Source organism: Bidens hawaiensis, unplaced genomic scaffold (genome assembly GCF_021521415.1).
Source record: "Bidens hawaiensis isolate Kalapana, Puna unplaced genomic scaffold, B.hawaiensis_p1.1 tig00050801_1, whole genome shotgun sequence".
Taxonomy (NCBI): Eukaryota; Viridiplantae; Streptophyta; class Magnoliopsida; order Asterales; family Asteraceae; genus Bidens; species Bidens hawaiensis.
Window position 1 is genome coordinate 82,264 of NW_027499119.1, and position 15,727 is coordinate 97,990.

At 35.6% G+C, this 15,727-nt stretch overlaps 1 protein-coding gene across 2 annotated transcripts; it reads right to left on the bottom strand.

The window, feature by feature from the left end:
* Positions 1–1,619: 1,619 nt before the first annotated feature.
* On the bottom strand, positions 1,620–12,819 carry LOC143598764 (serine/threonine-protein kinase VPS15-like). Of its 2 annotated transcripts, none has more exons than XM_077076903.1 (11): positions 12,529–12,819; positions 9,150–9,272; positions 9,015–9,060; positions 8,310–8,470; positions 8,009–8,088; positions 7,826–7,931; positions 6,881–7,057; positions 4,044–6,800; positions 2,803–3,050; positions 2,592–2,691; positions 1,620–1,797 (listed from the first exon to the last, which is right to left on the bottom strand). In XM_077076903.1, exons 1-11 carry the CDS (start codon positions 12,799–12,801, stop codon positions 1,621–1,623), a joined length of 4,248 nt encoding a protein of 1,415 aa, XP_076933018.1. In that variant the 5' UTR covers positions 12,802–12,819; the 3' UTR covers position 1,620. The 2 variants fall into 2 exon arrangements, with proteins under 2 accessions (XP_076933018.1, XP_076933019.1); XM_077076904.1 differs by lacking the exon at positions 12,529–12,819 and adding an exon at positions 12,316–12,328.
* Positions 12,820–15,727: the final 2,908 nt, after the last annotated feature.

Consider the following 15,727-nt stretch of genomic DNA (forward strand, 5'->3'; position numbering starts at 1 on the left):
TCATCCTTCCGCCTGAAAAACAGGACGTGATGAACCAGCCCACCCAACCACGAGAAACCCACAACTAGGACCCCCCCCCCCCCCCCCCCCCTCTCTTCCTAACCTGGAACACAATGCTCTGGGCGAGACTCGAACCACGATCATAAGGAAAGTCATAAAGCTACCGTTGTACCAATTAGTCATTGTTGAATTAAAGAAGTAATGGCACCTTCCACCCTTCTACTATACTTTCCATAACAATTACCGCTTAAATTATCGATAGAATCAGTTTGACCTTAGTATGAGTAGAAAACCGAACCATAACTTAAAACAACTATAAAACCTTACTAAAATCGTGGATCAATTAAGAAACAGGTGGTTCCGTCGTTTTATGATAACTAGTTTTTATATTTCAGTTATGGTTAGATGTATATAAATAATCACATTAACTACACCAAACCAACTTTAAAACCATCCGTCATAATTTTTTATTTTTTTACAAACAACATGCTGTATATCAAAACTTTTGTTATGGACTTATGGTTTTAAAGTTTTTTTATAAATAATAGCATATTACTCTACTTTTTGTAAATAATAGATCATATTTTATAAACTTGTGTTATTATTTTTGTACAAGTGACATACTTGTTGTAGTTTATTCTTTATTAAATAAAACTAGCTTCAAGTTAGCGGTTAAATGATTATTAACCAAATTAACCAAACAATCTTCACCGATTACCAAATAAACCAAAGCATTTATAACCGTAACAAATACATTATTATAGACCGGTGTATTGGATTTTATTAATCCCAACTATTATCTTTTGAACGTTGCCGGTCCCAACTAATAAATTGGCTGATAACGATCCCACAATTAATCATATTTTTCCTAACGGTCCGCAACTAGTAGAATCCGGAAAAACGTTTTTAGCGGGAAAACTCAACATTTTCGTCCCAAAAATCTTTGTAGCCTTGGATCGGACCTTTAGGAACTTTTCTTCTCTAGTAAAAGCCCCAATTACCAAGGTCACCGGAACCATATAACCATCATCGAAATCGGTTGGCGGTGCTCAAGTAGTGGTGGTTGGCTGGCAGTAAGTCAGTTGTTGGTGGTGGTGTTCAGGTGGTCTTAAGGTTGAGTTTTCGGTCGATAAATGTGGCTTTTCCAGACAAAAATGTTTCATCGACAACCTTCAAGTAACGGAGTTAGGATCCTGTTAGTTGCGGACGTTGGGAATAAATAAGTGAAAAGATGAAACCGTCAGTAGCCAATTCGTTAGCTAGGACTGGCAACGACCAAAAGATGATGGTTGGAATTAATAAAAACCAATATACCTTATAGATTCAGATTTAGCCAATAACGAAACCAAACTAGCTCATTGTCTCATACTCGCCCCTAGTCACACACATGGCATTGGAACCGTCAAAACGCGTGTAAATCAGACAAATTTTGGTATAAAAGTAAAACAAAAGTGAATGATCAAAAATATTATCAACCATAATAAATACAGAAGCTGATAATAATCTTGATGCTAATCACAAACCTTATAATAAAATAACACTTGTAAAATAATATGTATAAAAACTTATAATGCAAATTTAGTCAGCACTAATGCTAAATATGTACTTATAGTTACCAGTCTACTTCCAAACCTTCACAGTGCCATCTCTGCTGCTTGATAACAACAGTCTCTGGTTCAGTTTCACAGACGCTAGAGACAGGATAGAGTCACGGTGACAGCCGCCAGTGTCGGTGGCTGCAGCTGCAAGGACCGCTTTGCCCGTCGGCCTCGTTTCTAATACTCGTCTTTTTGACTCCTGTTATTTAACAAATGAAATTATTAGTTCATTGCCACTTAATGACACTTATCAATCTCCAATTGGCAAGTCTCGTTTTTTTTAAGTAACCATGAGAATCTGTTACTGGAAACTCACGGGGCCTGTTATACCCCTCTTAACTAACGGGATCAGGTTACAAGATTTGAACATGAGACCGATGAGAAATCAAGTGCACGATCAACAGAACTGTTCATGAACCGTTCGATGGGAAGTTCTTTAACATTTGATTGTGTAATATATGAGCGAACATCACCAGAGGTTGTGTTCGTGAACGTTGGGTAAGGCGTTCGTTCATGTTTGTTTGTTTATATTCGATCATTAAAGGCTTTATATTTTATATTTTTCTAAATTTTTGTTTAGTATCCCAACATTTAAACTTCTTAAATTACTTCTTTTATTAGTTTATTATCTTAGCTTTTATACTAGAAACCCTAGTACTGTTCGTTCATCCTATAATGCTTAACAAACGAACATGAACAAGATCTCGTTGCTTACAGCCCTACTTACAGTTGAACCACCCTTGAAGGTTATAAAAAAACATCATGACCAACTTTCCTTGGTCACGAGAGGGACAATAAAAATATTAAAAAAAAATAAACTATTTAATTAACTTATTGATAACAATCATAAAAGAATGATAAAAAGAAACTTAAAAGGCATACTTAATATGGTACTCATTGAAAAAAACATACTTAATATTGTTTTAACAGTATATTTCTATGTAAATCGATTTTTACTTTAGTTGTTTAATACTTTATTTAATGTTAACATACCTGAACAATTTGCACACCAAAACTGGATTTGGTTTCATAAAACTCATCATTCCCAACACCCTTAATTGACGGTCCACAAACACAATAAGTTCGTTCTGGGCTGCATTTATTAAAAAAAAAAAAAAAGCTAAGGTCAGAGGCAATATGGTAATAACAATATTTTGATGAGACAAGAATATGAATAAAAACTGAAAAGGGGAAAAGTAGAAACCTGGAATGATCCCATCGCCGGATTTTTAAGTCGGTGCCGCCAGTTAAGAGATCGCCACCAGGTAACGGGAGCAGTGAACGGATTCCAGGTGACCGTGGAGCGGGTTCGTTAAGTTCATCGACCCTGTACTTGAAGTTTACATTTCTTCTAGAATCTACTTTAGAATGTGTCTTGTTGGATGGGCGGGCCAGGGCAAAAGGTTGGTCGGATGTGTCAGAGTCGTTATCGCTGTTTGCAACTCTCAATACCTGCATACAAAACAAATTAGCAATTTGTTAGAAGAAAAAAAGAGAGACGGGAATAAAGAGAAAGAAGGCAGCACTAAAACAATGCGCCTGAATTAAAAAAAAAAACAAAAAAAAACAAAAACAAAAACAAAAAAAAAAAACTAAAGAATGAAATTTTGGATCCAAAGATCAAATTTGCTTTAGTTTGGATCCAACTCGTTTTGATTCAAATCCATTCGACCTAACTTTAAAGGTGCAAGGTTCGAACCAAACCCGCTTCGACCATTACGCAGCACGACCCAACCTCCCTATTTTTCCGCTCATAAAAAAATCGATCATCTAAGCATAGCTAAAATTACTTAATTACCCTTCCATTTAAGCCGACCTGTGAGACGTTTACTCATTACACAAAGTACTTTTTCCAACAAAAATGCCTTTTTTATTCACTTTATCTATTAACACAGAAAAAAAAAATCAAGTTTTACAAATACTGAACGTTTAACGATCTAACTAATGCGACTTAAAACAGTACAACTGAGTACATATCCAATATCACGCCATCAATTTAAAAAAAAACACGCACGCATCCAGATATTAATAAATAGCGTTCAGATAAACATATCATTTTTGTGATTATTTAGAAAATAGTTTCATACTAACTGCAACAAAACCAATTATTGAAATATTAAACAAAGTTCATGTGTCTCCTTAACCTTGCAACACTTCTTGGTAATTTATAAGAATTTAATAAATAGTGTTGCTTAAATATTTCAGCACATAAGTGTATTAACTAATTAACAAAAAGATTTAGGCTCAAATTCATTATTTTGGGGCATATTCCTTTGGCCCAAAAACATCAAGCCCGAATGGTAAAACCTGAAAAACCAAAACGAACCCAAACCGAGAAAAATCGAAACCAGACAGTTTTCAAAACTCAAAAACCGATTTTCCAATTTTTGGTTCGATTTTAGCCCAAAATCGACCCATGCAGTAAAGACCAAATGAGTAATGTACCTGGTGGCAACTCCCATTTTCTGCATTCCACAAAGAAACTTCATTGCAACCCGCTGCAACATAAACTAGTGGTCTAACTGTCGTAGACACCGACGAACTTTGACTAGGAACAAAAAGACACATATCTGCTATTGGGCACGCAACTGAATACTGCCAAGAATTAACCGGAATCCCAAATCTCAAATCCCATAACGTTAAAACCCCCCGTGAAGAACCCGACACAAACCAATTCCCACAAGGACTCGCCACAAGTGCACACGCATACCCTTCTTCAGGAACCACTTTTGTATTCCATACATTTGCATTCTCTCGCGTATCACATAAATGTATCCCACAGTTCTGTGTACTGTAAAGATACATTTTACCATCATCACCACCGCTTGAATTATAATTTAATAACGTGAGAATCGCACCTTCTTTGATATTATTCTTTTTAACATCGGTAATTCCCGAGTATTTTTCCACAACGGTTCCAAGCCCATGTGAAACATAATCGACTGAAAACGTGTGGATTGTACCGTCAGATGCCCCGACAACAACCTGGGACAACCCGTGGATCATCGTGGTGCAAAGCGCGCGGCTTCCGTCTAAACAATACGTTAATTTTGATTTAAACGAGATGTCCTTTTCCAGTTTCCTAGAGTCCCAAACCTTAACGGTGGAATCATCGGATGCGGTAACAAAAAACGTTTGGTCGGTTGAAAGCGAGATGTCGTTGACGGCTGAACGGTGTTCTTGTAAGTGCGCCACTAGCACGCCACGTGGACGCCACCCGGGATCGGGATTTGAGTTTGAGTTTGAAGAGTTGTCGTCTACCATAACCGAGACGCCTTTTAAAGATCCTGTTTCTTGAAACTTGTTGCTGACATGGACGGTTTGATCCGGTTCACGATCTTCCAGCTCGTGCACCACTCTATGAAGTTGAGGATCAGTCGTTGATGACAAGGATTCGGTCGCTGCAGGCGCGTTTCCAGGTGGCGATTTTTGGTTATCGTATTTGAAATAGTATAAAGGTATACCATCTGACGACTTATCACCGATTAAACTACTCGCACCGCTAATTTGTGGCGACATAAAACCCGAAAACTTTAACTTATCTGAAAATAAAGGATCTAAAATATCAACGGAACCCGAAGTGGTTCTCGCAAAGCTTCCAATCTCACCGAGAGTAAACGACTGGTGAATCGTGCCGGTAACAGGCTTCCGATCAGGCCACATTTTGATTTGGTCCAACTCACGAACACTTTTCGTGTAAGCGTCATCGTTTTCCGGTTGTTTAGCCTTTGAAGATGATGACGAAGATGATGAGTTGTTGTACCATATTTTCCTTTGTCTTTCCAACATATCTGAACTTTTGTTGTTTTCTAAAATCTGGTAGAAAACCTGTCTCGAAACGGGCGGTTTTAAACATGAAAAAAGAGCTTTTTCAGAAGCTAAAGAAGCTGGTTGCCTACGAAGAAAAGGGCGAATTAACGGAACGAGAAAAACGTATGAATCAACCGCACCTAACGTTTCACTGCTTGCTGCAATAAACGTGACCACCGATCGTCTAACCCATTGACTTGGATAGCATAAAAGTGGGAACGCGTGTTCAATCATTTCAAGAAGCACCCGTTTCCTTAAAAACCCACTCGTGCATAAAATCGACAAACAATCTAACGAATTGACGATTACGCCCTCGGTCGAGTCACCCAATGCCTGTTCAAGATACGGTAAAAGATACTCCTCGACACTCCGTTGACCAACAAAGAAACAGACGTAAATTATCTGACGGTAGAAAACCGACCGCAAAAGCTCGTCTTGATCGTTAAGAAACGCGGGTAAAATCGGTAATAAAAAGTCATTACTTTGTCTTTGACCGAAAAACCAACAAAGATTACCGACATCTTGTAACAACGCTCGTCTTATATTCGTTGTCTGTTTCGGTCCCATCACGAGCTCTTGAATAACCTCAGCTATCGATTTCCTTAACTGCGCCAGCTGTGCATCGTTTTTCCCGGTTATTTTTTGTGATTTTTGATTTACACTTAAATCATTTAAAACCCCGGCTTCTGTTAAACTTATCGAGTGAAGTAAAAACCCGTAAGCGGTTAACGCAAGTTTAGAAATATTACTCGCATAGCATATTCTCACACTTTCTTCCGGATCATCTGGAAGCATCGAAAGCATCGGGAGAATATACTCGGGGAATATTTTTGCGTCACTTGGCGGGAAATCCCGAACCAATGGTAATATATCACAAATTGTTTCCAAAGCAGCCGATCTAACAATTGCTGATGAATCCGAAAGCATGGCGATAACGTAGGGAAGCACACGCTGTAACCGATCCTCGTCATCGATGTATAACGAGCACGACTTTAATAGCAGGACCGCACTTCTTCTTAACTGAGGCGTTTTAACGTTTCGGATATACGAACAGAGTAATGAGGCGATTAACACCATTCCTTCACAGCTGGTGTTGTCTTGTGGTAGGGGTAAAAATGGCATCCCGAAAGTATCAGACTGGTTGTCGTAGTCGGAAATTAACGAGTTTAAATCGCTCATTGTGATTTCTCTTAAGAATGGATGGTGGTTTCTTTTAAACACGTTTGAGATTGTTTGAAGTAACTTTCCTTGTTTGTGATTTGGGGAATTTTCTGAAAGAATAACGTCTTCCATCTTTAGTTTTATATCTGGTTTAATGTCGGTTTCATCCCCGGTTCGGTTGGTTAACATTTGTTTTAGTATTTCTGGGAAAGAAAGCTGGAGCATTGCCACCTGTATCAAAAGATTAAAATAGTTTTATATGCTTTGGTTATTAAATGAAGTTAATAAGCATTAAATTGGATCTTTCTTACCCTAGAATCAGGATTGATGGGATTTAGATTCGAATATAAATTATGCAGGAATGGTGAGAAGTAGCATGGAAGAACAACACCTGCATATGTTTGCAGGTAGCTTTCAGCAGAACAACGGGAATCGGGATCGAGTTGAATCATATGAAGAATCATTTTGCGGATTCCCGAATCTGGAATCTGCATTGTATGTTCATTATAAATAATAAGGAACTATATATGAATTATGTATATCAGCAAAAGTTAGGCTTGTAAACGAACAGAACGTTCAGCGGGATGTTTGTTTATGTTCGTTTATTTAATAAACGAACGAACATGAAAATAAAATTGTTCCAAGTAGTTAAATGAACAGAGACATGTCTCGTTCGTTCATTTATGTTCGTGAATTCATTTCTGTTTGTTCACTTATGTTCGAGAACGTTCAGTGAACCGTTCAGCAGGAAGTTCGTTTAATTTAATGAATGAACAAACATAACCAAAATCTTTTGTTCATCTAGTTAAACGAATGGGCATGAAACACGTCTTGTTCTTTCATTTGTGTTTGTGAACGTTCGTTCGTTACGTGCGTTCATTTATGTTCGTTTATTTATGTTTGTGTATGTCCATCAGTACGCTTGTTTAAGTCGGCTCGTTTACGTTTCTTAGCATACTCATTTAAGTTTTTTAAGCCCGTCACCATATAGTCTAGTGTTATTAACTTTTTAAGATCATCGCATTGTTGTTCACATTGACTTCTAATTGGTTTTAGCTCGGGGATATTCGTTCATCTATGTTCAGTTACTTTAGTTCATTACGTTTGTGAACCGTTTGTTTATATTGTTAGCGGACAAACACAACCATGCTCATTTTCTTAACGAATGAACGAACACGAACAAGAAAACTCGCTCGTTTAATTGTTCAGTTAAAGTTAAAACAAACGGTTCATTTATAAGCCTAGCAAAAGTGCACCTTCTCCAAATGTTGGCTGGGATCAAACTGGCCCCTTCGATATGCAAGTAGTTGTGATAGTTCAAAATGGGGTTGGCCTTCTAGAAAAAGTTCTGCAATCACACACCTAAAGTAACAAAAGCAGATAATAAGATAATGTTAAAAGAATCTAAACGCAATTATAATTAAAAAGAGAAGGCTTACCCGACAGCAAAGATGTCCATTGATGGCCTTAAAGGTGCATCTTGTGCAACTTGAATCTCACCTCCATGCTCATAAAATCTCTAAAACAATAACAAAAGGTCAGAAAATCCTCTTTGGGTGTGTGAGAGAGTTGACCATAATTTAAATATCCGTTGACCATAACTATTAACCTATTTTAAATATAGAACTACCATATGAACTACAACAGAAGTACTCTAGGACATTTATAAAGTTAAGGTAAAAAATATTAATGACTCAGTTTAAAATGACAAAACAACATTTAAGAAGCGTGAAAATTCACCTCTGGTGCAAGATAGCAGCGTCTTCTTCCTCCAGTATCAAAGAAAAAGGAGAAATCAGAAGGATCATCATGAGGAATGTATGTTGGTTTAAAGGATGCAAAGTCAGCAAGATAAAGCCAGTTCCAAGAAGTAATCAACACGTTCTCACATTTAATATCACCTGAAAAAATAATTAAATTGCACCACCATAACCAATAAAATAGATAAAAGCTTAAATATAAAGGAATGGTTTAAAGAATGGTCCACCTAAGCATTCAAAAGTTTTCATTAAGACTACCAAACTATTAGAACAAATTTAGAGGCCACCCAAGTATCAGTATGGTTTTGTTTATGTCAATTGCGAAAAAAAAAACCTTGCTGGAAATTGTAAACTGGCAAAATGCCCTTAACTTTAAAGCATCCATCACATCTAGAGTTGTGAAAATGACAAAAAAATACCCCTGAATCTACTCAAAAGAATCAACTCTAGATAGATTGATCCAAGGGTAATTTTGTCATTTTACAACTTTAAGAGTGAAATAATTTTTAGGGTTATTTTGTCATTTTACAATTTTCAAGCAATTTTTTTTTCTTGCCAGAATCAGCATAAACAAAACAAAATTAGATACTTGGTGGCCTAAGTAAAAACTTTTAAATGCTTATGTGGCTTGTTTATACATTATTCCAAAATATAAGTAAACAAGGAATAAAATCAATGACCTCACCATGACAAACTCCATTATCATGACTCTGTTTCACTGCATAAAGCAACTACACAACAAGAAACATTAAAAGAAACTGAATCATGTAATCTTGTGATAATAATGAAAATGTTAATAAATATAGATTTAAGGGTAGACCTGAAAAGCCAACCATTTCTTCTCAACGAGGCTTAGGAACGGTCGTGTACTGAGTCGATCATGAAGGTTATTAAAGAAGTATTGCCTCAACAAGTAAGCAGCTTTATCAGTCTCAAGCCAAAACTGCAATATATTTTGTTCTTTAGAAAATAATAAATTACTAACAAAACAAGTTATATCAACACCTTTGTGTGTCACTTATATAGATACACAACTAATTTAAATATGTAGCCAATTATTCCGGCATATATAAGCAATATATAGAGCCAATCAACAGCATATTTTAGAAATTAAACCACTATAGGCTATAATGAACTAATTAACAAACACATTTTTAGCCTACCCTAACTCATTTGACTTAAAATAAAAGATTTGTTGTGTACAGAACTATCAAACCATCAAAATCTAAAATCATTAACCAAATATGGAAGCAATGGCACCATCCAACAACAAATAAAATATATTCCACATCAAATTCACAGTTACTACACAATAAGCATCATCCAACCTAAAACAGATAATAACATAAGAATTCTACATTGATCTTTTGTGACCCTACAATTCAACAGAAATATTTTGAATAGGAACCCTCTGCAACAAAGTCTGAAGATTTTCCTTCCCTAAACAATACTACAAGTCTACAGGCCATTCTATATTCAACTTTTCAGTTATACTCTTTATGCTTAAAACTCTTGTCTTAACATAAAGATAAGTTGTCTAGTTTGTTCAAAAAAGAACTTACATTTAACCATCTAAGTATGTTCTATATTGCAGCCAACACAATGCATATGTTTAAAAGCCTACATTCCGTTATACTTATTTACTAAGTCATCAAGAGCCTAAATGATGTTTTTGACCTATTTACCATGATAAATCATCCAAAAAGCGACTTTACCCTCTTCTTTTCCCAACAAGACAACCCAAACTTCACACTCAGGCAACTATTTATCATGTCTTCTCTCTTTAACATGAGTTTCTCTTTGTTCCATCCATGTCATACCAATAAAATATTAAAATAATAAACAAATATCAGATCAATGGCACCATGGAACAGAAATAATAAAATGCACATCAAATTCACAGTTACTATACAATAAGCATCCTCCAGCCTAAAACAGATCATAACATAAGCATCCTGCATTTTAATGTATCACGTATGACACTATAAGATTCACAGTTACTACACAATAAGCATTATCCAACCTAAAAGGGACAGTAACATAAGCATTCTGACCCTACGATTCAACTGAAATAACTTAAAAGGAGCCCTTTGAAACAAAGTCTACAGAGTTTCCTAAACAATACTCCAAACCATTCTAAATTTCTAGCTAAAATAACCACACAGTTTACAACAGGTTTTATCAATCTCCAATTTATGACTATTTGAGTGTAGACTTGTAAACAAACCAGCATTCAATGAACCATTCGGTGGGAAGTTCATCATCATCATCATCATCGTACTCAGTATATCCCACCAATAGCAATGCTATGGTAGGGTCTGAGGAGGGTAAGATGTAGACAGCCTTACCTCTATCCCATAGAGAGGCTGCTTCCGGTGAGACCCCCGGCTCGATAGTAGTTTTGAATCAAGCCTTGGACATAAGACACATAACACTCAATCATCGGGACACCGGCTGATTGGTGCAGGTGCCCTTGTCTTTCGGCTATCAACGCCACCACATGATGCCTGATTAACCTTCCGCCACTTTTAACGTTATTTTCACGTGATTAGTAAAATAACATCAAAAATTAGTGCAATTTTACTTTTGCCCACTCAAGGGTTCACACGTATATACATTATATGTGCGCACCGCAAGCAGGGCGTATTCGGTGGGAAGTTCGTTTATGTTTATTCACTTAATGATCGAACGAACATGAACAAAAAGTTAGTGTTCATTTAGTTAAACGAATTAATGAGCATGAACACATGTTTCGTTCGTTCATTTATGGTCGTGAATGTTCATTTATCTTCATCAATGTTTGTTTGTGTTCATTTGCATTTCTTCATAGATGTGTATTTATCTTTGTTCAATTATGTCCGTTTAGATTTTAAATGAACAAACATATAAGAATACACGTTCATTTTTTAAACGAACAAACATGAACACAACTACTTGTCCAATTAAATGTTTGAACTGTGTTCGTATTTGTTTAAAGTTAGATGAATGAACATGAACATCCCTTGCTTCTTGTTCGGTTCGGTTAGTTTAGTGTATTCAAATCATTCCAAAAGGATTACAGTCAGGTCCTTCAACTCCACAGAACTAAACAATATTAATAACCTAAATTTCAAATATCTCTATACATAGGCCTGTAAACGAACTGAACATTAGGTGAACTGTTCGGCGAGTTGGATAGGCGTAAGACTTGTAACAATAACCTAGAGGTCGTGGGTTCGAAACCGATCCTAAGCGCCAATCGCCTTGCCGCTGAGTGAGGCTGATTTACCTCTCACATGATGGACCTGGGACGGTCTGGCATGGGACGGTCTGCGTGTCCGGAACAACATGTTTTGGAACAATAAATGAACTGAACATTCAGTGAACTGTTTGGCGAGAAGTTCGTTTATTTAATAAACGAACGAACACAAACAAATTTTTTGTGTCCGTTTAACTAAATGAACGGACACGAATATACCTCTATAATGTTTCGTTCGTTCATTTATGTCCGTTTATTTATGTTTGTTTGCATATTAATAGCAAGTAATTAAATGTTATCCGCAAGAGTCATCTACTTAATGGTTTTATATTTGCTCATTTAAGTGTGTTCATTTATGTTTGTTCTGTTCTGTTATGTTCGTGAACTATTCGTTTAGAACTTAAACAAATGAACACAAAATATGTGTTTGATGGGGAAGGTTCATGTACAAATTAATCTTAACATGAGAACGTAGAAAACAACACCAATCTACCAAAAATGAGAACGTAGAAAACAATATCAACTACAATATCAATCTACATAATCAATGTTTTATAATAACAAAGAAAAAACCTAAAAGAAATTATTCAGTGAAGTGGGGACTAGCGATTGGGATTAATCGACGCCTAGTCAAGATTTTTGCAACACTGTCCGTTTGCAACCCTAACTGTAGTTTAATAACCTATAAATAAATTTCAAACAGCTTTATAATAATAATAATAACAATAACAACAACAATTAATAAGACCTGAAACGGCCAGACGTGCTCATAGTACTTTTAAAACAACTAGGGAGACGCTGCATATATAATCACACTACTTTCATATATAGTGTAATTACACTACACTATAATTACACTACTTGATTCGCACCGTTAGCACGTTAATTTAATTTGTATCTGATCCAAACCCTAACAATAATAATAATAACAACAACACCAGTTAACCGAACCTAACCTAACCTGAAACGGCCAGACGTGCGGATTCTCCATCCGACTAAAAATGTCTCGAATCCTCGCCAGCCTCCGCTCATACTCGCGCAGATCAACTGAGTCACCGCGCTTGAAATAGACCTTGACAAGGACCAATCCTTCGTCATGCTTACACTGAATCGATTTCAGAAACCGTGCTCGTCCCAAAACCTCCTTGAGCACCAAATTATACGACGACGGGAGGTCGTGGAGGTAGTACTCGGTTGCGGAAGCTTGCGTTGTACGTGCGATCTTATTGCCCATGGTTTGGTTGTTGTTATTGATTTATGGATTACAAACCCTAATTGATGTGTTTATTCGAATTGTGAATACTAGGGTTTGAGAGTGGGATATGATTGATATGTGGAATTGATTGGATCGGAAGCGTGTGAAGGAAGTAATCGGATTTAACGATGACGGGACGACAAGAGTTGCAGAATGGAGTTAAGTTAGCGACGAACACACACGAACACGATATCTTTTTTTTTTTCGCGTACCTGTGATTTTAAGGCAGTAACTGCTTTAGGGTAAACTTTCATTTTATTGACATCACAGGGACTCAAATTATTCGTTTCAGAAACAACAGGGACTCATTGTGTCTACGCTCTAAAACCACATGTACGCAAACAGTAATTTTGTCTTTTAGAAAAAAGAAAATCGGATTTTTTATAGGAAAATTGGATTTTAATAATCCAACTTTATGTTATGTTATTGGCCGATAATAATCACAACTTAGTTTATTCTTGGCAATGGTCCAAAATTTAAAAAAATTGGCTCTCAATGGTCCCACGTTAAAAAAAACCTAACGGCGTTAAGTTTTTTTCCGAATTTTAAAATGATTTTTCAGGGCTTTTGATCAGAAGAATGATACTAGTCGATTGATGTAAAACTTAGCTCGCAACGATACTCTAAACAACTTAATTTTTGTTAATTTGAAGTTCAAACACCTGATTTTAAGCACTAATCAAGCGATTTGAAGCATTATTTCAAGCTAAGTTTTACGCTAATCGACTCGTATCCTCCTTACAATCAAAAGCCCTAAAAAATCAGTTTGAAATTCGGAAAAAACTTAACGCCTTTAGCTTTTTTTTAACGGAGGATCAATGAGAGCCAACTTTTTTAAATTTGGGACCACTGGTGGGAATAAACTAAGTTGGGATTATTGTTGGCCAATAACAGAAAGTTGGGATTATTAAAATCCAATTTTCCTTTTTTATATCATACCGCCATTATTATTTTATTTTTATATATTTTTATGCTAGTGTTTTATCAGGGTTAGGTCGGTAAATAGATGTGGATTCGATCGGTTTTGATTACGGGGTAAAGTTAGAATACAAAGGGAAACAAAAATGAGAAGTGTGAGAAGGATTTATAGCGATATAAAAAACACCTTAAAATTAAATTAAAAAATCATAACTCAAAATATAAATAGAAAACAAAAAAAATTTAAAAGACCAGAATATTTCCCCCATTATTACCATAAAAAAAATTGACGAAAAGATCAAATACACAATGACGAAAATGAACAAAACATATAATTATAACTAAAAAATGACAATAGATCGCAAAATATAACATAATGTTGAGTAATATAGCTTAATATCAAGAAAAAAAAGACACAATCAATGCGAAAATAAGCACAAAACACAATGATAAACAAAAAAACACAATGATATTTTTCACTCAACATTGTGTCTTTTTCGAGATTTTTTTATGAAGACGGTGGAAACATTTTTATATTTTTTATATTTTTCATTTTTTATTAAAATTTGAGTTATGATTTTTTATTAATTTTTTTTATTTTTCTTGAGGAGTTCTTTTTTGCTACAAATCCTTCTCATCATCGTTATTTTTTCCCCGCATCCATAGATAGATTACTATACTTTTCCCCATTTTTAGCATATTTTATCGGATTGTAATCTCACATCATCTTCCACCTCATCAATTTTCACAAAAGATAAATGAGAAAAAGAATTTTTGCCTCACATAGTTACACATCTTTTTGTTTTTACTATGTATGGATGCAGTGATGACTATCTAGCCATGTTTTTAGTTTGTTATTTTAAGTGTTTTTAGATCTAAAATTTGTCAATAGTCTTATCACATATTTATGGATTTGGATAACTTGTTGAAATTATATAATTAAAATCAACTGTAAATTGAATCTTATTTTGAAGACATAAGAATCTAGTTTAATCATTTCATAACACCATTTGAATTGTCTCCATACTAAATAAAGGATTCAAAACAGTCATAAACAATCAATCACATTAACACCACCAAATCACAATCACATAGATTCCAACCTAATTCTTTCATCACCAAACCCGAAAACAAGAACAGAGAAAATATAAATTACTGGTTTTTTAAAACGAGCAGTGTTTACATCAAAATAGTAAGCAAACAGACAACCAACGAAACTAAGTCATTTAAAAAAATTACATTAATAGATCTTGGAATCATAACTTTACTCTTACTCTTATTATCCATACTATTCACATCAAGTCCGATCACAATTAACGACAAAACACCACTCGATTATCATTCGATTCACTCCATATCATCGGACTTTGGCGCGATCACATCCTCGTCAACAACAGCTCGGTCGAAGCCTCCCAATTCAGCTGGAGAGAAGTTTGAGTCACCAGCCCATGTGAACTTGCCTCCATGACCTCCTTTCTTCGAAGACCCGTTGATTCCCGTGGTCGATTTTCGATCCTTGCGTATTTCCTGGCCGTGTTTTTCGCCGTGTTTGATGCTTTTCCCAGTGTTCTTCATGTTATGTTTGCTAACTATGATAAGTATGATGATGTTTGGATGATGATATTGTTATGATGAAGATAGATTGTGATGGAGGTGTTGTATTTATTGTGGAGTTGTATTGAAACTGTGGATTGAAGGCATGTGATGTGTGACTAAACAACAAAACATGGATAAGATCAAGTGTTTTTAATATCATTTGATTTACAGATCAACCATTTTTTAATGTTGGGACAATAATTGTTAACTTTCATGATGTTTTGGTAGATAGATTTTAATCAGTCATTCAAATAGTAGATGTAGGTTTAAAACAGTGTTGTTATTACAGACTGTATGACTTTCGTCTAAAGACGTGGTCCGTAGACTGTAGATCATAGTTTTACCAATCTTTCAGAAGTTTCTTCAATGTCACGCGTGCAAGTAGAGGTGT